At 42.4% G+C, this 22,787-nt stretch overlaps 1 protein-coding gene across 1 annotated transcript; it reads left to right on the forward strand.

The window, feature by feature from the left end:
* The first annotated feature begins 1,740 nt into the window (after positions 1 to 1,740).
* On the forward strand, positions 1,741 to 21,139 carry BFSP2 (beaded filament structural protein 2). Its single transcript, XM_071735831.1, has 7 exons — positions 1,741 to 2,324; positions 10,105 to 10,187; positions 12,051 to 12,207; positions 14,361 to 14,522; positions 19,219 to 19,350; positions 19,849 to 20,069; positions 20,900 to 21,139. Exons 1-7 carry the CDS (start codon positions 1,863 to 1,865, stop codon positions 20,901 to 20,903), a joined length of 1,221 nt encoding a protein of 406 aa, XP_071591932.1. The 5' UTR covers positions 1,741 to 1,862; the 3' UTR covers positions 20,904 to 21,139.
* The last annotated feature ends 1,648 nt before the right edge of the window (positions 21,140 to 22,787 follow it).

The following is a 22,787-nucleotide window of genomic DNA, read 5'->3' on the forward strand; positions in this document are numbered from 1 at the left end:
ATTATCCTAATAATTATTAGAAAATTTTAATGTTACAGGGGCTCAGAACCAGAGAGAAAAGCACTGCTTCCCTACAAGCTGACAGGGGCACATGGGAAGATGTGGCTGTGTATGGACACACTGGGCATATTTCTTTCTAGTGTGAGTGAAATATGCAATATGATATCTGTGAGCCTTGTGATTAAATACTAAATGGCCTTCTGAAAATCACTGGTTGATTATAGAGTGAAAACTGTCTGAGGGTCTTGCCAAGACCAAAAGCAATTCCATGAGGGCCTTCATCTTCTGTTTAAACAAGGAAGTGGAGAGAACAAGGTGACAGAGGACTAAATTATTTGCAGAAAAAAAAAAAAGAAGCACATTTTAACATTTGTTTTCGGTACACAATATTGCTTTTTTCAAGTCAGATTAATTTTTATTTTGTATTTGTTTTACTTCTATACAGAGCAAATACACTGAAAATGTTGCGTAAGAAATACTGGAGGGTTCCTCTCATTCAGCCAGCACAGTTTGCTTGGTAATCTAAATGCAGAATGCCCAGAAACTAGCCAAAAATATTTGCAAAGCTGTGAGATGCTGCATTGTCCCCAGACTTCACCCACCCGAAATGGGGACCTGAGTGTAGGCAGTCTTGCAGTTCTCAAACTTAAAAGACAAGCAAAACAAACCCCAGCCAGTAACAAACCCAGGATTAGGCACCCGTGGAAGACAGGGATTTCTCATTGTATTCCACCTCGCCAAAGACTCCCCGCCGCCCCTGTACAAACCTACATGGCATTAGGGCAATGCCCAACATCAGCACATTACAGGCATGCCAGCAGAGATGCACACATGGTAATCCTGCACTGGGACAAGGCTGGCATCCTGGCTGTGGAGCATCTCCATGTGTAGGAAAAAAAAAGCTATACCTTAACACTGTGCAGTGAAGGGTCCCACTGTACCATGAACATGTCCCTCTTACATATCTATAAACTGCCCTCCTGATCACTCGTCACTAAAGTGCAAGGACATATAAAAAGAAGAGGGTGGTAAAACTTTCTCCAGACCCTGCAGTAAGTCTTAGGGTTTGCTTTTGCCCTTTTCTTCTGGCTATCAGTCACCTCACCTTTGTCCCCATGGTCTCAATCAGGGCACACTGGGCCCTGGCTGAACAGACCGAATGTGGTTGAGAGTGTGATGCTAAACCCAGTGAGCAGGGCTGGAAGTGAGGGAGCTTGTCCCTAGTTAAAATCTGCTGCTTTTGGGGCAACGTGCCTTGGGAGGGAGGTGAAACCAAAGCACAGAGAAATCCAGAAGCTGCAGCAGGGCCGAGGGAGCATTTGAGGCCCTGCAGCAGTGCAAGGCTGGCTCGTCTTGGCTCAGCTGTGGCCCAAAGAGCTCCTCAAACCTTTGGCTTTTTGCTAACTTAAAGTAACATCTTGCTACAGGAGACTGTCTGGAGTAAGCCTGGGTGTGAGGGGTCAGCATGTGGGTAACACACGCCTTGATATCCGTGGGTATAAGAGTAAGAAATCATCTGGGTGTCAGCGTAGAAAACACCCGCTGGTATTTTAACACGCACGTCGTACTGAATCCCCATCCCGCTGTCCCTGTAAACACCATTGTGCTTTTCATCTACCACATTTGCAGCAGCAGCAGCAGGGAGATTTCCCTTGAAATGGGATTGCTGACCCAGCGGCCGCCCGGACAATGTGACGGCCGCTCCCGGGCAGCACAAAGCCCCCCTTCCAGAAAGCGGTCGCACAAAGCCGAAACCCCCGTGCGAGCCCCAACCTGCTGGGCTCGGCACATCCCTCCCAACACTGTGGGCCCGGTGAGGTGGCCGGGCTGAGCGTGGGCAGTCGGTGGGCCGCAGCGGCACCATGCCCTTGCCGAGGCGCCGGTCATCCTTCTTGGGGCAGCAGACCTCTTCCTCCATGGCCGAGGGCTCGGGGCCGCCCGGTCGCCGGGTGAGCCTCGGTGGTGGTGGAGGAGGAAGCCTGTCGAGACCCCCCGGCGTCTACGTCGGCACCGTCCCCACCGGCGGAGTCAGCAGTTTGGGGACCCGAGTGTCCCGCAGGGCCCTGGGCATCAGCAGCGTCTTCCTCCAGGGTCTGCGCAGCTCCTCTGCCGCCGTGCCCCTGGCCCCGGGGCTGGAGAAGGGACGGGGCCTCTCCTACGAGAGCCTGAATGGCTGCTTGGTGGAGTACATCGAGAAGGTGCGAGCTCTCGAGCAGGTCAACCAGGAGCTGGAGGAGCACATCAGGGTCTACCTGGACAAGAAAGCGGCCAGCGTGGGCAGCTGGGGAGCGCTGCGGGAGAACTGGGAGGCCATTTACCATCAGGTGAGGGCTGGCAGTGGTGGGGAGGGACGCCAGGAGCTTCGCGAGTCATTAGCTTGCCTGGGCACTGAGGGTCGGTGCTGATGATGAGTGTGGCCTGATTTCAAGGCACCGTGCCCTAGACGGAGGGTTTTTAATCTATCTTTGCGATAATTAGCATTATCATTTCACAGCATGCTGTGGAAAATGCCTATTAAGCGGGAGAATTGCCTCAGGCCTCCGGTGCATGGGGGTGATTGAAATGCACCCCAAGGCGCGATAGTCTGAGATGATTAAAGTGGGTGATTTTTTTGCTTGTTTGTTTGTTTGTTTTATGTTTTTTTTAGCTGTAGTTATTACACTGAGCATCAAAATTATGGAAAGAAAACTGCTAAGACTGAATTAGTGTATTCCTCAACATGATACCATTACATGTACATTGTTTTTTGGTTTTTTTTTTCTAATTAGCAATTTAGATTTTACTTTATTCCCTTGTTTGTTTAATCACATTTTCAAAAGCTCTATTTATTTAAAAATGATTATTACATGGCTACAAATCAGTGAGTCCTTCCCTCTGTCGCCAACCCACCATCCCTTCCACCTTCTCTGTATGGCAAGGGCTGTGCTTTCTCCAGGAAAGTCCTTATTGTGGGGGTGGAAAATGCTGTTTGCATTGACAAGATGGACAAGAAACAGTTCATGGACAAGAAACAGTTCTTTTTGCTGACCAGTAAGGCTTTGCAGGCTGATGTCCTGCTTGCAGTGAACATGGGGCTCTGTCCCATGAGGTCCTGGTGCACCTCATGAGTCAGTCCTGGCTTCTCAACCTCCAGCCACCTGGAGAGGACAGGACCCCAAAGAGCTGGAGCCTGATATCTTACACATCTCTTCCCAGCAGTGCTTGTGAAGGCACAGATAATGCCATTAGCGGGTCCTCAGGAAGTCGGAAACCCACCTTCAAGTTCCGTGGGATAAAACATCCTGGTTTAACTCAGGCTGGCAGGAGTTTTACTCTAGCATAGGAAAGAGGGTGCATTTTTACAGTGTGCTGTGTTTTCAGGGCAAGTCTTCATCCAGAACCCTATAAATGTCATCTGAACATGGTGGCAAAAGCCATTATACGTAGAACGTGTCTGCAAAATGCCCAGCTAAGCACTGACTTTTCAAGTTGCTATCCTTTTGTGGTGGTAAATGACATTGTAGCTGCTAATCCTGTAAAGTTTCCTGAACGGCCTAGCTGCTGAAGGCAGTGGGTTCTAAATATGGGTTGCTTACAAAAAAACATACCTTCAGACCTATAATTTTGCTGAGGTAGATTAGGACTGTTATGTTAGATGAGGGGTTTAATGCTTTGCATCTACCATTCTATATTTTCCAGATGAGTGTTCGATTTTGCAGCTGTAGACTTCAGATGTAAAACCTATCAGGGCCTATGGTGAAGATCAAAAAAATAGGGCTGTTAGGTACTTTAGGAAGAACTGTTTGATTTTTCTTTATATGAGCCCCCAAAATTGTAGTACATTGTCATGCAGATGAACCCTCTCATGCAATAATTCTCCACTTATATTGTTTTCCATTTGACCTTTCTTTTTATTGTCATCTTGCCTCCCTTTCTTATGAGTAACAGCTGCTCATAATGAAATTTAAGTTGAAGAGTGGGCTCTTCCTATATAAAATCAGAAAAATAAAGCTATGTAGTAACAGCTTTTGCAAGTATCGCAGAAGATAAAAAGATTACCATCACCCATACTTACTTAACCATTAAAACACATTAGAGAATATATAATTTTTTCTGAGTTACTTTTATAAATCAAGAGAGGCATCACTTAGTGGGTTTTGACTTTCTCAGATATAATCTGAGCTGTTAGGCATAATTCTTCCCTTTTTTATAGCAAGCATCTAACCAAAAACTAAAGTACGACCTCATCCAGCCCAAACACCAATTAACTCATTCATCCTGGAGCTAATTGGCAAAGACGTGCCAGCAGCAACACCGAAACTGTCACATTTATTAAACAACATCAAAATCAGTTGCTGCAGAAATGGCTGCAATCACATGCACTCAGTACCCTCCTGCCAAGACATATCCCAGTAAGAAAAGGAAAACGTATTCAGGAATGAGGTGCAACAGAAACGAGAGAAACCTGGCAGATACATTTCTGAATGTCATTTTTGGTAATGTATTTAGATTTTCTGCAAGTGTCCTCATCCACCTTTATGTTACATATCCTCTTTTCAGCCTCCTGCAAAATCTGAGGATTCATTTAAATCCCCATCCAGGCTCAGTGTGTTCAGGCAGGAGGGATGCCCACCAGCCTTGAACCCCTTGGTGCCATTTCCATGAAGCAGCTGTGAAAGTCTTGTGGCAGGAAGCCACTTGACTCTCCACCTGTTTTAACCTCAGTGACTGTAATAGGAACGGCTTTTGAATGAGAAGAAGCAAATAAAAATCCACAATTGGAGCAGGGTCTAGACATGAACCCCTACCCCCTGCTCTGCTAGTGAGAAGGCAAGGACGTGGCTCTGTCAGAGTCACAGATTCTCCTGGTTCCAGAATCAGAAATGTGACAAGCCCACCTCTGCATGTGAGAGCAGAGACCCCAACAGACCCAAGGTCTTGTTTCCTTCCTGCCCTTCCTGGAACTTGCTCCAGCATCCCACATTTTGGTTTGATGTCCTCCTAGCAATAACAGCTGGGTGACAGCATTTCTTCCAGACATGGAGCTAGGGGGAACAATGTGGCAGCGCATGGCTCAGAGAGTACAAGTGGAGGGTCCCTCAGGAGGAAAACCACTCATGCTTCATGGCAATTGTCAGAGCTGTTACTGCAGCAGGGATCACTGGCAGGAGCTGAATGATGGGAAGCCACTATCCAGCTCACAGCACTCATTATCTGCCTGGGCAGCTGGTTTTAGGAGAGCAGGTGGATGTGCACTAATTGGGACAGGAGCAAAATGGGAGGATTTTTGAAGGAAATAAGGGATATGAGAAATCCTTGCAGAGAGGAATTCATGTGACAGAAATACAAATTCCTCTCATTTTACCTTGGGCATAGGCCTTTTCTCCAGGCTTCATCTCTGTCTTCCCATGGAAAATTCTGTCTCTAATCAAATGTGTCTCTTCTGCAGAATAGGAGGCTCTTTGCAGTAGTAATTCTTTCCCAAAGAGCAGGGCAGCACCTGGGAAAAATGAACTCTTGAAATAATCTCAGTGAGTTTACAAAAGGGAGAGGGCAGATGAGCTGCTGTGATTGTTCAATTATGGCTGCATGGGAGACAGAGAGATTTGTCTATGAGATGACACTGAGCACAATTCAGATCACAGGAGTAAAAACAAAAGCAGAAGAAGGCATCAGTGTCCTGGACCAATTTTATCACTTCTGTGACTCCTGTGGATCGTTGGGAGCATATAAAACATCAGATTTTTTCTATAGAGATACTTTGATTTGCACCTGGCCTTACTACCAGCATCTGCTCAGTGTTATTATTAAGCCTGGAGAGTACACAGGACTGACAGGCTTAGGAATCACCCCACTGGGGGTTGCAGACAGTAATTTATTTGCTGCAGGGCTAGGAGAGCTGCTGAGGATTAGCTGTAACACAATCCAAGGCAACACAGTGCATGATGAGTGCCTGTAAATTGGTGAAATAGCATTCTGGCACCGATCTCAGGGCAAACAAGCTCCTACCAAACAGCACAGAGCTTGGTCAACCGCCATAAAGTGGCAATAAATTAGTTTTAATTCTGTCCTCTTGGCCACCTCCATCAGTAAAACCTTGGAGTGCCTTCCCACACAGCAGTGAGGTGGGGCATGAGGCTTCCTCCTTGTGCTTGGGCAACATCACAGTCTTTACAGGTTGTTTATTTAGGTTTCTCCCGCTTTGAGAACCAGGTGCTGTTTTGATGCACTCCTGTTAACTTATAAATTATTTGATGCATAAATGAAGTTGTGTTTTCTCAGTTGCAGCGGGAATCAGCAAAGGACCCATCAGCCTTCCCAGCCTCTCTTTGGGTTTTACCTTCCTCCAGGCAATGCACCAAGTGCCACTCTTGCTGCCTTTGGGTTCTCCTCCTTCAGCCTCTGAGGAGGGGTTCAGCATGGAAAGCACAACTGCAAGAATAAAGACTTGACTGCTTGGCATCTGAGCAGGAGGCACTGCCTTGCATGATTTTAGCCTGATTTAGCTGTGAATTACAAAGTGCTGCAGGGAATGGGCTGGTATCAACCATTTCTTTCTGTGTGCGGAAGGAAATACCAGACCAGCATCCTCTGATCTTTCTCACAGAGGAATCAATTGCTTTAACTGAACTGAACTTGAAAGCCTGATAATTTCCCACTACATAAATAATTAAACTAGGAGATTCATTATCACAGGCCACACCTGAGGCCATGAATTTAGCAGCATTCAGAAAGAGATCAGGCATTTTTAAGAGCAGCAAAAGTATACAAAACTATTGATAAAACATAGAATTTTGGTGGCGCAGTAAATCTTCAGATTGCAAACTTGGTCAGATGTGTCTTAAAAATCAAAAGTTCCAAGCCACCAGGGTTAAGTTCTCCCAGAAATGTCTGAACCACATCACCTTTTTTCAAGGTTGGAGTCTCCCGTAAAGCAGCTGGTTTTCCTTTTTGCCAGTTGTAACCCAGTAAATGTTGTTGGTTTTTTTCCTAAAAAATTAAAATTATGTTTTCATGTCCATAAAATCACAATGAACTTAAAGAAAACTGTTGTTGCTTTCTAATTAAGATGTTTTATACTACAAATATTCAGTGTTAATTCCAGTGCTAAACAGAAATCATGATCAAAAGGTTTACGTGCATCCCAGATGCAAGCCTATAAAGACAATGCATGACTTAAAAGATCTATTGCTAATGATAATATTTGCATTTTGATAACACTTCCTATCTTGGTTGTTTAAATGCCACATGAGCATTAGTGAATTAAGCCTCTGAGAAGCCCTGCAAGGCAGGACAGCGTTTCCTTCTGTTTTACAAGCAGAGGAGCCAACGTCCAAGTGCTTGCGCCACTGCAAGCCCTCTCTCAGTTCACATGGACACAAAGAAGGCTGTTTCCTAAACTGCAGCATCATGAGTTTCAGTCTGTGTGTGTCAGCAAAGTGGCTACGAGTCTGCCTCACTAATGCTGCGTGTTTGCATCCAGCTGTTGATTATCAGGAGAATTAAATCAAACAAAAGGGCCACTAGATGGAAGTCTTACATTTCTTCTGAAGCCGAGAAAAAAAAGGCTTTCACAGCTCATGCAAATGAGAGAGAATTTTTCAGGAAACCTGGTTTCTAAATAGAAACCACTGTGCGATTATTTATCCTTCAGGATCACTGGAGGATTTAAAGTGCACACAGATCATTTCCATGAGGGCTGAAAGGTTAATATCTGCTGGCTCCTTCTACAGTGCTCTTCCCTGAGGCCTTCCAAACTTTACACTTCTTTATACCATTGTTACTTACAAAACATCATTCAGGTTTGTGGTCAGTTTTGGAAAGCCTGGTACTTTCTCATCAAACATTTGGCATTAGCCAGTCCCTGCTTCTGCATTTGTTGCAGCTCTAAAGCAGTTTTACAGTGAATTCAGCCTCTAAACTTAGTCATTAATATACCTCCAAGTGGTACTGTGCTGGCCACAGGAGTTAGTGCTTATTTAATGAAAAAGGGAAGGGAAGGAAAAAAGAAAAAAGAAAGAGGAAAAGGAAAAGAAAAAATTAAAGGAAAAAAAGAAAAATGAAAGGAGAAACTCAGTTCTTGCAAGAAGACCCATGGACAGCACAGCAGCATGGAAGTCCCAGCTCTGCACAGCCTCTCTGAAATGCTGCAGAAAGAATGACTATGGGGCTGGGGTGTTAGGCCAGTGCTGGTAAAGTGGGGTTGCAAAAACACAGAGAGAAGGAAACAAGGACTGAGCAATGAAGACAAGCCAGTTCTGTGGGCAAGTGAGCATGTAAAGGTCTTCTGTACTTCTGTACTGCATGGCAGGCCTGGCTGGTGTGCCATCAGATCCCATCTCTTCACCCCAGCCGTGGCTTTTGTAACATTTCTGACTCCTGCATGTTCCCTGGACTTTCTCATTACTGAACTGGGTTTTTTTGCCCAGGGCTGGTATTCACAGGACCTCTCTCCTCTGCCTAGATTATATTTTCATGAAATGTGTGGAAATGTGCATCCTTGAGATGGCCCAGCCCTCTATAAGCCTATTCCAACCTATATTGGTTGGAACTGGACAAGAAATCACACAGTTATTTTAAAAATATTGGCTGCTGTGCAATGGCATGAGCTCTGTTTCCCTTCAGCCACAGCCACCTTCTCTCTTTGTTCCAATCAGCAAGTGAAAAGTAAGCAAACCACTTTTTTTTTTTTTTTTAACTCTCATGCCTCCTCAGATTTATAAGATGTAGAGTGGTTTTACTGTAGTGATCCATTATGGACTCCTCAGTGTGTGGAATAGGTTATTCCTTCAGATATATCCTTATCAGATGCCTTTACATATTTTGTATTTGTTTGTCCAAGCATTTGTAAGACATTTGGAGCAGTAAACCACTTCGTAAGGGTTAATGTTAATTACCACATAGAAATATTTCAGCCTTGCGTGTCCACTTCTACCCCATCACCAGGCATCAGGTCAAGGAGCAGGTAGGACCACACTAAGGCAATGATCTTACTTGCAGTACTTGAGATAACTTGTCTGGACACAACCTTGATCTCTCCACATTGCATGGCCTCTTTCACCTCAGGGGAGAGTAATGCTTCAGGGAATTTGCAATCTCATTTAGTTGCAGACTTAATTATCTCACGGAAGATTTTTGCTTCAAGAACTCTCCTTACCTGCTTACAAAGCTGCTTTTATTTATATGGTGGTTTAGTTTCAACTGCAAATCTCCATGGGTATCTCCTGGAAAAAAACCCTAAAGATACATTCAATTTAGCTCCTCCGGAGCAATGAGATGGACAAAGGGATGGCTGGAGACCCCACGCATTTATTTGCAGACATGATCATTCTAATCCTGGTACCAAATCCAGCACATCTGCAGTCAGCTGCATAGCTCAGTGCATGTGAGACTCCAGTACAGGCGTCTCTTTTACCTTTTTTTCTCATTTCGTATAACCTTCTTGAATCATAACAAGCTGCTGTGTCACAAGCCTTTCTGGTTTGCCTCCTGGGCACACCCCTCCAGAGCCAAAGCAACGATACCACACTCTTATTTGCACAATCTTTCCAAAGCATTTCATGCTCAGTGTAAGAATCTTTGAAGACTGCCTGCTCCTCAGATCTCCTGTCTATCACAAGATCTTACAGGACCCCACCAGAGAAGAAAAAACACACTTTGAGAGCTGAGGATGTCTCACAGACAGCATGAGCCAAGTGTTCCTTAGCTCACTGAAGAGGATGACTCTGAAGAGGACTGCTAATGTGGGAAGTAGAACAGGAACTGCATGAATGCTACTTAAACTCAATCTAGGTGATATAAGTGGGGCTTAAATGATGAACATACCTTGCACAAAATAATGATTTTTATCCCTTGTGGCCAGCTGACAATCAGAATAAAGTTCCCACCTGAAGATGAATGCTTAGGAGCAATGAATGGTTTGATGACAATTACAGCCTATTTGCAGAGAATTGGTGAAGTTATGTGTACAGAATTCATTGATTAAATTGTCTGGAATGAGTCACTTGAGAAGCCCTAGGCTAAAAGATTATTTTCAGAATCAAGGATAGAGATCTTCTTAAGGTAGGTGTGCAGTGATGTGCTGAAGCTCTTCATTGCTTGAGCTCTGTTGTCTCTTTCCTCTAGGTGGGTGAAGCAGTCCTTGAAAATGCTCGTCTTATGCTGCACACTGAGAACATTCAAGCCTGTGCTGAAGATTTTAAAGACAGGTAGTCTTGTGGTGGCACCCAGCTGACTGCTTGCTTTGAAACTTTGCCTTGACCAATGCTTACTCTGTAGGGGAGTGATGCTTAGTGAGCAGAATGGGCTCATTCTTTTTAAGTTGAATATTCAACCACCAGACTTGGGAAAGGTTTTGTAGCAGCAAAATAACTACAATGCGAACATTATTTTGGAAGATTTTGAAGATTTCTATTAACAAAAATGTGCCCTAGCAAAATTACTTAGGCTGTTCTTTGACATATAGACGTTGATTTCTTACTGAGAGGTCAGTATTAATTCACATTTGGATTGACATTTTATAAAGACAAACATTCATATGACTATTAGTTTTAATTTCAGTGCCAAATGGTTTTGGAAGTAAAAATTATTCTATTGCAGCAGCTAAAAAGCAGAAACTGTGCCACTACAAAGGTCAATTTGGAAATGTTAGATAAGAAAACAGAAATGAGCTGCACTGATTTTCCTTGTCATTACTGAGAGAAACTAATAGTAAAAAAAACCTTAAATACTGACAAACTACTTTTTTAAGATTTTTGATTTTCAAAGCCTAATATTCATGAATATGAATGCATGAAGCTCTTTAGATTTTACTCAGAAGGCATGATGAGCCTTTTAGCTTTTACTGGAAAGGGACTTGCTCACTTACAAATAGCTTTTTGCAAGATCTAACACACAAACTACTAATTGATTTTTGTTTCTTATTATTTTATCATCCCTTTAACTTCTTTCTCTCTCTCTGGTATTATTTTATTTCTCTGTACCCAAACACATATTAAACATGTTCTTAGGTTCACCTTTGATTTCAGAAATGTTCAACTCTGAGCTACTCATTTTATGGCCTTACATCCAGCAAGCTACACTCATATTTTAATTACATCTTTAAAATAATTTTTCAAATATCAGCTGGCTTGAACAAGCACCCTACATAACAAAACCAGTGTCAAATCAATACACTGCATAGTCAAAGCTCCTAATTCTCACTGGGATCTGCTGCCCCTTTCCCAAGCTGTTGAACTCCCTGCAATAAAGGTGAATCTCACAGGGCAGGGCTTGTTTGTGGAGTTGGCTCCTGTCTAACCTGCCAGCCCCCCTGTCTAACCTCCCTGGCCACCAGGTCCTCAGGCTGGATGGGTGGGTTTGCCACAAAAGCCTCCCACCCAAGGAGATTTGCCACACAACCCAGCCACGTTTTCAATGGAAAGCCTCAAATGAAAAAGTACAAATGAGGGAACTGTAGAATAGCAACTGCATGCCAGAATTTTCCCTACAATTACAGCCACGGTTTAGAAAGGAGATGTTTGCTTTAACAGCAATTGTAGTTGACAAAACAACTTCTCAGGTTTCCTATTTATTTTTATACTACTAGGATTTGGTGTTAAGGATGGGCAGGGATCCTGAAGCATAGGTGAGAGTTCCATCAGCATGTTCATTAGTAAAAGTAATTCTTAAGTTTCATGTACACAGCTGAGCAGTTTTTCTCATTTCACAGCTAAGCAGACAGAGAAATAGCCACCCACAGTCATGCTGCATACAACTACCAGATCTAGCAAGAGACCATGTGCCTCCCTGGGCTTATCCAGGAATCCTCTCAGGCTGATAACCATGGCAGAGCAGACTGCTAACTTAGCCTGGTTTATTACACTGGGGTTAGCAACAGGCTACTTCAGGCAGTTAAATTGAAGTATAGTGAGACAAGGTGAGAGCAAAGTATATCTTCTGTGTTTCTCTGCCTCCGTCTGGGACACATGAGCTGATTAGCACAAATTGTGTCATTATAAAAAAAAATGCAGGTGTTTGTGCTGAGCTGTGCTGTATTAAAGTTTGGGTGTTTGGTTTTTTTTCCTCTGCAGGTATGAAAATGAGCAGCCATTCAGAAAGGCAGTGGAAGATGAAATTAATTCTCTATATAAAGTGATTGATGATGCTAATTTAACTAAAATGGATCTGGAGAGTCAGATAGAGAGCATGAAAGAAGAACTAACTTTGCTGTCAAAGAATCATGAAGAAGTAAGTCTAAACTTGGGACACAAATGTGTGCCTCTTTCATCTGGTTGGTATCATACATCAAGTGCAAAGCAAGCACTGAAAACCTCTGCCTGCAATGTCTGGGTGGAGGATCGTCCTGCAAACTGCTCCTATTATTCTTGATTACCTCAAAGCACAGACCTCTAAGGCATGACCAAATAACTTGCACTTACGTTTTAACTCTTTCTCATCTGATAAATATGACATGGAGGAGATCATAGAAACAAAATCAGGTTGCTCAAAGCTCCAGATGTCATCACTTCATTTCTTGCTAGACACCACACGATGGTCACAGGGTTGCACAGTCATGTATGTGAACATCTCAACAGTGAGCTCTGATTCTCAGCCTGAGATGTAAAGAGAAAACACCTGTGCAGAGAACAATCTCTGGTCCTGCTGCACTAATGCTGAGCATTAACTGGGCTCCGTTGAAAAAATCCTGCTTGGCTCAGCAAGCTGCTTGGTCCCCGAAGTGAGTCTCTCCTGAGCAATGCATGGGAACCTCATTATCATCCAATTTTGCAATACTTTCCCACTTCTTCATTACATTCACCAGCAGTATTTGCACAAAGGTGGTTATTTCAGCAGGGAATCAGACCCAAATCAGCATCTTTACTGATGAGGCTCAAATATGGAGCTACTCCTAATTCCACATAAGGGACAGCAAGCAATTGTGCTGATGCCTCAAAAGGAAAAGAGAGCTTGAATAGAGATGGCTCTCAGAAGCAAGGCACTATCCTACCTTATGTTTCTTAAGGGTTATTTCTGCAATCACAAGATTTCAGCAACATTGGCAGGCATATGGAGACTTGGCTTGCAATATGAGGTTGCTTCATTCCCTCCCTACTTACATGAGTCTAATCCCAGGACTGGCATTTTGCAGAAAATAATCAGTGGATTCAGCACCACTGCACAGCATGAAAAAGCCCAAAGTTGTAGCACATAAGAGGGGAAACAGAAAATTGACAGAAATATGCAAGATTCATTTCAAGCCTCATGTGCATTGCAATGATTGCTGTGAAACCAGAAAAGCTGGCACCCAGGCTGTTCTTCTATGCCCGTATATATGGTATAAAAGAATAGCAATTTTCTAACAGCCCCTCTCACCCTGCATTTAGCCAGTGAGAAGCCCTTGCAGGCTGGAAGTATGCTCTTTCTTTACCTGTAGGGAGTACCTGAGCATTTGCAGAACCACCCCAGCACAGACTGGGTTTTCACATGGCAGCAGCACCAGGGGAAGCTGCTCAAGAGAAGTCATAGGACAAAGACTGGAAGCAACTATTGCCCAGCTGCAGCTGAGCTCTGGCACAATAAAGCCCCAAGGACTTTCCTGAACTAGTCTAAAGTTTTCTTGTTTCCAGTGTTCCCACTAGGAGATCCATGTCAAGTGCTTTTGAAGCTTTTGTACACTTGAAGTGGGCACATTTTGAGCCTTTCATTCTTGCAGGTTCATAATTTATATATCCTTGCCCATCCTTTTTTTTCCCAGTACTGTCACTATCAGGGGCCACTGCCTACAAACGGAGTTCCCACATCTTTTCACACCACTTTTTTTTTTTTTTTCTCATGTCAATAACACATGTAAACATATTGATGTAAAAGGATTGTGATAGCAGACAGTTCAGACACTTGTGCAAATCTCATTTATTCCTGTGCTCCTGAAGACAGTGTACAAGTGCTACTGTTAAGCATGCGACTCTAGATAAACTAATTCTCTCCTGCTGACATGTTTTTGGAGTGTTTATATGCAAAGAAAGAGCAGAATTCTGACACCAAAAAGTAGAGTGTTCTTCATCTAATGTGCACATGTGTAAAAGCTTGCCACTTGCATATTGAAACTTGCCACTGTAAGAGGGCTGCTCCAGGCAGTGCTCTGGTACAGGGCTCCAGTCTCCTTCCACCACAAGGAACTCCAACAAGACTCCTCATGCAGAAGCAAGGCAAATCCACATCTGAGGAAGAAACCCTCCAGTGCACTAAATCATTCACGTAGAGGTACTTTTTGGGATCAAGTTTAATTGCACTCTCTGTTTGTGGAACCAAAAGAGCTCTCCCTCAAGCCTCTCTGAAGCTACCATCTAATTTTCCAGTTCACATTTTGAAGGTTCACCTTCTGTCCATTATTTCTGTTCAAGGATGTGAAGGTGTTATACAAGCAGCTTGCTGGATCTCAACTGGAAGAACTTGACGTTCCCCTGGGAAGTGGCCTGGATGATATACTGGAAAAAATCAGAATCCACTGGGAGAGAGACATCGAAAAGAATCGTGCTGAGACAGGTGCCCTGCTCCGTACCAAGGTAAGCACCCTGTAGCACACTCTAACATCAAAGGATTCAAAGCAAACACAAAATCTGTCTAATACACTGCAGTAACTTTAAGGGCTAAGTGTTTGATTATTTTTTATTCCTTGAATCAAAAAACCTGGTAAAAAACTGAAGGATTTTTGTCCAAGTCCATTAGAAAATACACTTATAAATATCAGTGACTTTCTTGGGATGCACAGAGTTAAGTAGCAGTGGAAGTGACCCTGCTGATATCACAGGTGTGAGAGACTTGTAAGGGCTCTGAAAAGTTGGCTGAGAAACACCTGTGTCTGATAAGGCACAGCCATTACCTTTCTGACTAGGGCTATTCCTATACCAAATAATTTACAGGGGCCTATAAATCAAAAGGGCAAAATATATTGCTCTACACTAATTACACAGTTACAGACTTCTTGTGGGTTTCTCCTTGAAATTGTTTCCTTTGGCAGTGGCGAGAAAAATTAAATATTAACTTAGAAATAAAATGTTATGAAAATAGTCATTCCCTTTAAAAGTCTTCTTTTAATGCCAAGTCTGAAACAGCCTTTTAAAAAAGTTTTTTCTCTGTCATGAAAATCACTCATTTTCCAAAGTGACTGGCTGAAATTAGTATTTTTGCAGAGATGAAGCATTAAGTCCAGTGCACGATCCTAAATTTTAGAAGCCATGTCATTCTGAGTTGGCTATTACAGCTAATCATGGCACACACAATTGTAACTACAGCTATGCCACAGAAATATTTAGCAAAAAGATAGCCCCCCCATTACATGGTACAGAGCTGCTACGAGAAGAGTACAGGGTAGTGAAGCCAAACTGCAAGAAGAAAGAAATACGTTCAGCAAAGACATATGGAAACTCTGAGAAAATGTTTATTTTCTAAATAAAGAAGAAAAATTTTATGAGAAATGTGATACCAAAGGTGCTAGGGGATGTACAAGAAGCCAATGAGAGGCTTTATCCCAGAGATCCAATCAAGTTTCTGAGCAGGCTAGACTATTACTAAGTGAAGTTTTCATAAGATTAGTCTGTAGGAACCTGATTTTCAGCTTGTACAGCCCAAAGAAAGTCAGTTACAAAGTAAAAAAAAAAACTATGCGAGCCCAGAGAGTGCCTCCAGAAGAAGGATATGTAGCCTTTAAAGACCAGAGCATCCTCAGTAGCCTCCTAAGCTTTTCCCAGAAAATTTGTTCCTGGCTCACTGCTGGGTTTCAGCAAAATGAAGATTACTCTGAGGGGACCAAATTCTTCAGTGTCCTCACTTTTCTGTACTACTTGATCCTGTTCCTCCTCCTTCTGTGCAAACATACCCTCACAGCTTCTTTTTTACTGTGTCCTTAATACCTTCATTATCTGGTATTCCAACAGCAAAGAGATACCATTTGTGGATAAAACTGCCAGCTCATACTGAGCTGATCACTGGATGCCACTGTCATGTCATTGATTGTGACCAACACCCGATGGTGCAGAGAAGTGCCAGTAAGCAGACATAACCTAACCAATCCCTACTTAGCCATCTTAGTCTAAGCTCTTAAGAGTTTAAGTTGTTCCTATTTTGGCTTTTAATGGGAAGAAGAATCAGAATAGCACAGATTTCTGGCGAGATCAGTTTCAAAGCAGGTATGACATTTGAAGGGGTTTGGTACCTAAATATACCTCTCCTAAAAATCGGTGCATTTTTTTATCTTACATGGTTTTGTTTCTCATACAGATCTATTCAGATTATTACTATTTATACAGATAGCAAGAGTTCTGCTAGTTACGTGAATCCCTTTTTCAACTAACCTTGTGGATTTATGTCATCTTACATGGCTAAATTGCACCATTTGGTTATCCACGTGTGAAAAATTCATGGCTCCCGTTTTGTGACACAGAGGCTCTCGCAGTTCCCTCCTCTCCTTTGGTCTCCTTTGCTCTTCATTACTGTTATCTTCAGTCTCTCTGTGAGCTTTCCTTGCCCTTAATACTTTAATTTCCTTTCTCTGTACCCATTCTTTGTCATAGTGTGATCACTTGACACCAAGGTATTTTAGCCTTGGCACTGACTTAGATGTCAGGGCAGTACTTTTTATTATTTTCTGACCAACTCCCTTGCCTCATTTGCTTTGTCTTCAGACTAAACTTGCAACTTTGGACAGATTTTTCAGGTGTATTCTGGCATTGAACATAACAATTTATATCCATACCTTAAAGGGTTTCGCATGGAATTTTTTAGGATAAGTAAGTAACCTCAGGACTCTAATCCATTGGACTGAGCTCTGCCTTTTTTTTTTTGTTCATAATGCTCAAAACTTTTCTCTGAATTGACACAAGTGATTTAAACCCTTGAAAGGCACACAAGCTGCTTAATATTTTCCCTGAAAACATGCTTTCCTTAATGATGTGGTGCTTGTTCATTCATGTCATCTGTCATCCATAAATCCTTCTAGTTCACATCTCATCCCCAAAGCAATAAACCTTGAGGCATCCAGCTGTTAAACGTCTGTCATAATGGAACCAGACCTTAATCCTCCTCTTTGTGTCCTGCCTCTTGACCAGCTGTTGATCCATGGCAATGCTCTGCCCTGAGCACATGATTACACAGCTTCCTCTGTCATCCCCTGTGCTAGATCTGGTAAAAGGTTTTGAAAAATCTTCTCAATTATGTCAAATCTTCCTTGTTTGCTACTTTGTTAACAGGTTCCCAGAACTCTTAAGAGATTACCAGATTCACTTTCCTTCTGCAGATATAATGCAGATGTTGGTGTTGTATCCCTAATCACCTTTTAGTTATCTTGATTTGATTTTTAAAAAGAGTAATGAGAGATTTCACACTAATGCTTGCACAATGCCTGGCTCAGAACTGTAGAGACATGCTTGAAACCCATACATTCCTAGGAAACTCAAGCACCAGAATGATGATTTAGGAGGATGGTTTCATCCTCCCCCTTCTTCAATCCAGTTATTTGTGGGTGCCACAATTTTGTACAGCTTTTCCCTGGCAGAGCATCTCAGGAAGAGCAGAGCCCCCAGAAAACACACACTGCCGAGTGGAGAGGGCACAGACTGTATTTGTACTTCTTTAAACAAGGAACTCCAGAGCTGAGGTCAAGTGCCATGCCCAGCAGCACCCTCCACATGGAGTCAGCTGGTAATCCTGTAAGGAGGATTGGAAAACCACATGTACCAAAAGCTTTGCAGCTCATTCATCATGTGATACTTGCTGTGTCAGCCTCAGTATTTAGGGTCTGATGTGGCCACCTACATCTACTCCATTTGCCTGTTCTGTCATTCACACCACCAATGTTAGGTAGCTCTGACAGCTTAGGGTTACTCCTGGGGGAGTTTCAACATCACCTGTGGTGAGGACAAGTTGAATTTATAGGTACCAACTGGGCAATTAGCAGGGTAAATATGAATGTGAGATGCCAGGCTTCAATCAATTGGCATGGGCTATAAATATAGATGCCATGTCTATCTTTTTTTTTAAAAAGGCCTTTATAGTAATCATACCATATAACGTGCAGACTACAGTCTAAACACGATTTAGGAGACACAAATTACTCCAGAATGGCAAGCTCATGATAACTAAGCTGGGGTCACCTGGACTAATGAGGTGGGATTCTCTATCTCTGAAGAACAAGACCCTGTAAAGTATTTTTGGAAAATACAGGCTCTGAAATGTGCTGGAAAGGACACTTACGGTATTAGTATTGAAATTCAGTCATAAGTAACATAAGTAACATAACAGTAACATGTAACATAAGTTCATAAACCCTAAATTTGGTTTGAGACTTATCTAATAGTTAAACGACCTTTTGCACCTAAGATGATTTCATTCTCAATGACCAAGATGTAGGGTTCATATGTTAGCATAAAAAAAATTATTAAAAATATTTCTGATGCATGGTCCCAGATTATTATTATTTTCTTAATTTTATCTTATTTTTAAAAGAAAAGGACACATAGTCAGAAAAGGAGCACAGAGTCAAGATGAATCTTCAGAGTGCAATGTAAGGATTTTACACAGTTTAACTTTAGTGTCAAACAGAAGAAGTTTAGGGTTTGACTAAAGAACTGTATTTGCTAGAGAACCAGAGCTCGGGATTTAAAACCTTCATTTCAGCCCTTATGAAAAAGTATAGAAATTTTCCTTTTACTAAGGTACCTTTTCCTTCACCTATTTTCAAGGAGCCTGAAAATGTAAAAACCAGCAAGTGACAAGAACTTGACATTGCATAATATCTTAATTCAGCTAAAGGGAATTATTTTTCTGACCTCTGTGACATATAATCCTACTTGAAAAATCCAGATGTGAATACTTAAGAAATCCATCAGATGAAGGGAAAACACAACTTAAAAAAAAAAAAAAAAACAAAAAAAAAACGTGTTATACAAAGCTACAAAATGAAGAATTACAGCCACATTTTGTAGGTAATTTTAATTTTACTAGTATGAATGTTGAACAGCTTTTGTTGACAAAGATAAAATACATACATTGATATGTATAAGCCATTTAACAGTAGATGCATGGAAATTATTATGATTTTGACACTAAGAAGTATCCAGATTTGTTCTCTGAGGAATATACAAGGCTCAAACTTAAGAGAGTCAGAATTGCCACAATCTGTGAAAATATTGTGGCAGTTTAGTATGAAAAGAAACTAAAGCATAATTTGAGTAGGCTGTGACAGCAGTTGCAATCTTTTGGCAGCAACAGGCTGAAACGGTGGCTGCCATGAGAACCCAGGAGGAAGAGCTGGTGGAGGGCCTCAGAACCGAGTTCCATGAAATTGCCTGCAAAATACAAAGCTTGCAAGCAGAAACCGAATCTTTGAGAACCTTGGCAAGTAATGTTGGGTTTTCAATGGGTATATTCTGTGTGAATTTAACATGCCTTCTGAGGAAAACATTCCCTTCTTGGGATGTAGACTTAAGACTAAATTCTGTTTTCCAGCTAATACTGTTTCCAGAGAGGCCAGACATTTCTAGGCTCTTCTTGTCTGATGTGGTGTGCTAACTCTCCCACCCCCAATTTGACAACTTTCCAGTCTTTTGCACCCCAAATTTCAATCCCCATTGAGTGTTTGTACTCAATAATAATTTCACTGAGAGTGCTGGGTGGGTCGTACTTGACAATGTGAAGAACGTCCTCACCTTATAACCAATGTAGCTCAAGCTTTGTACTGATAACACACGTTTTTCAAAGTATCTAACGGAAAGCATTATCAAAATATTACCTTTCCACTTAAGCATATTCAACAGATATACTGGCCAAACCTGAATAAAAAACACTATGAAGCATATGAAAACTGTTTTCATGTCTGCCGTCCTGCCCTTACAGAAGAGGGGTCTGGAGAACTCTTTATACGACGCCAAGCACTGGCACGACATCGAGCTGCAGAACCTTGGCTCTGTCATTTCCAAGCTGGAGGCAGAAATGGGAGAAATCAAAGTAGAAACCGAGCAGCAGCAGCGGGACCGCGAAAGTCTGTTGACCAGCAAACAGCAGCTGGAGAAAGACATTGCTGCATATCACTGCCTGCTGGATGGAGAACAAAGCAGGTACTTGTCCCTAAAAGCAAGTGTGCCACGAGAATGAAGAGTATGTGTTCCCTGGGAAGGGGCTGTGAGGCTGCTGGAAGCGGGAGGAGTAGGGTGGTTCTGGTGTTTCGTAAGGCTGGGTGGTAGACGGCAAGGTTTGGAAAAGCTTCAAAACTGGAAGAACACCCAAATTCTTGTCATGCAGAGAATCCTCATGTATCAGAGATGGGTGTTTTCCAGAACTATCACAGAAGGATGAGTTTAGGAACATGCCAGTAGGTCAAAGAGTTTCATTTTCCTGAGGATTTGTGATACGAGATTAAAAAGCTACTACAGAATCTGGGGGCCTCGTTAGTGACTGCAAAGCAGCTGTGTTGCTGTTTCTTCCCTTAGGTGCATTACACCTTCCCTCCTCCTCTCACTGTACAGTTCAAATATTAAAGCTGTGATCCCAGAGAAGCTCCCTTTCTAAGCACACAAGTTTCCCCTGGAGTCCAAGGACAGAATCTGGCCCAGTGACTGTGGCTTTTGGGAAGAAACATAGTTCAGTTTCTTAACATTTGCCCTCTGGGAATAAAGTGTAAACACCTTCACAATGGTTCAGTTGCTTAGCTGGGTTTTTTAAAGATACTTCATCACCATTACTCATGAAACCTGTGAAATCTGGAAGCTGTGGAATCTGATCCACAACTTTTGACTGGAGCTTCTCTTCAAGTGGGGGAGAAATTTTTGTTATTATCAGATCCTGATGAAGTTCATGAGATTTCACCTTCTGAAGTAAGGATGGTACTTGGTTCAGCAATTTTCTTATTTGTAGTTGTGACCAACTTCTTATATATTTTTACTTTCAGCTGATTATGAAACTCCCAGCCCACAGAAGACCATTGCCATTAAAGCAAAAGATGTCACTGCCAAGTATGTTCATGGAAGCTAAAAACCCATGAAAACAGCCTGCTTTATTCAGTTTGATTCAACAATCAAAGTAGGTTGTAGCTTGAACAACTTCATTAGACCCTTCTCATGTAATTGCTTTGCTTACAGGTTTCAATTTACTCATGTTGTTAAAATTATAATAAAAATAAAGAATATCAGGTTTTTTGTTTGACTTTCTTTTCCTTCCAGAATTTTTCATGATAGCTGAAGTGGTGCGGATTAAGAACACAGGTCTTCCAATTTCCAGCAACTAAACTCTTTCTTTTTACAGTATAAATATATCAAGACTGACTGCCCCTCCACCATGCACACAGCACCCATTACACTCACTAGTATGCAATCTAATTCAAGCAGTGCTGAAGCAGTTAAGTGTGCCATTAACTTGGTGCAATTCATTTTGCAATATGTAGTAAGCCTGCATAAGCACCAATGCAAGCATCCCAGCAGTACTTAATAAACACGTTTTAGCTCTAAACTAAACTTCTGGAAAAACTGAAGGTGCAGGAGAGCAACAGTAATTTTGTCTGGGGTTCAGGTCATAAACTTTTCAGTATATTTGGAATCTTAGCCAGGATGTCAGTTTGTACAAATGTGATACTTTCTGATTTAGTGACCTAACTCAATATTTGGGGGGTTTATATGCTTGGCTCTTTCTTGATCCCAACATCTTTTAAGGCAGATTGGCCAAACATTTGAGCAGGCACCCACATAGCATCAGTGTGTGGATGACCTTAGATACTCTCTCTTACTCTGATGGTATCACGATGTGTCACGGTTTAACGTGGGCCCAGCAATTAACTGAATGACAGATGCTCATTATTAATCCCCCTCCCTGATAAAGAAAGGAGAGAGAATAAGGGAGAGAGACGAATGGGCTGGAAACTAAACTACACAGCTTTAATGAAATAGTAATGATAAATAGGAAAAATTACTAAATATATACAAATACAGAGGAAAATTGATACCATGTTCCTCCCCCCTTCCTCCCAATAACTCTCACGTCACCACTGAGGCTGCAGGGCAGCCCTGGGAAAGTCCAGGCTGGACTCCTGGAGTCAGCAGCAGTCGGGAGCTGGAGGCAGGAACACAGGGATTCAGGATGGCATGGATCAGGACCACAGGCAGACAAATGGACGGAATCCTCCCAGGATGCCAAAGCAAACAGGACAGGTGAAGAAGGGGAAGAAGGAAGGGGTTTGACCCTCGTGATCCCTCAAATTCAAATTTATACTGAGTATGACATGTATGGGTGTATGGGATGGAATTCTCTGTTTGGTCAATTTTGGCCATCTATCTTGTCCGTTCCTCCCTAAGGGAGGGTTTCAGGTGTGACCTCTTTACTCCTTTTCTCCTTCCGATGGCCAAAATGTTCCTCAGAGCTGAGCAGTGTCCTTGGCTCTGCACACCAGTCTCCAGCAGTAACTATAAACATCGAGTGTTATCAGTCCCAGAAGCAGCCACTGTCTGAGAAACTTGCTGTTTATTTCAGTGAGTGCAGCTACTTACAAGAGAGTTAGCTGAAAGCAAAAGTACAAGACAGAAAATCACCTTTATCCTGGCCCAAACCAGGACATGATGAAAGAGATTTGCCATCTTTCACTTCTGAGTTCCTCTACTATTTTGAATACCAATATTACTTTGTATGGCACTGCCTATATAGTCACATAAAGTGCCGAGGTGGATCCTGGGCTTTCAAACATAATGAACTTCCCCTCCTACCACACACAACTTTAGGTAAATGGCTGCCTTTCCTGAGCAAGTCCCTGCACAGGAACAAAGCTAACCATACATGTGTAAACTGGATTA

The sequence above is a fragment of the Heliangelus exortis genome, chromosome 2 (genome assembly GCF_036169615.1).
Source record: "Heliangelus exortis chromosome 2, bHelExo1.hap1, whole genome shotgun sequence".
Taxonomy (NCBI): domain Eukaryota; kingdom Metazoa; phylum Chordata; class Aves; order Apodiformes; family Trochilidae; genus Heliangelus; species Heliangelus exortis.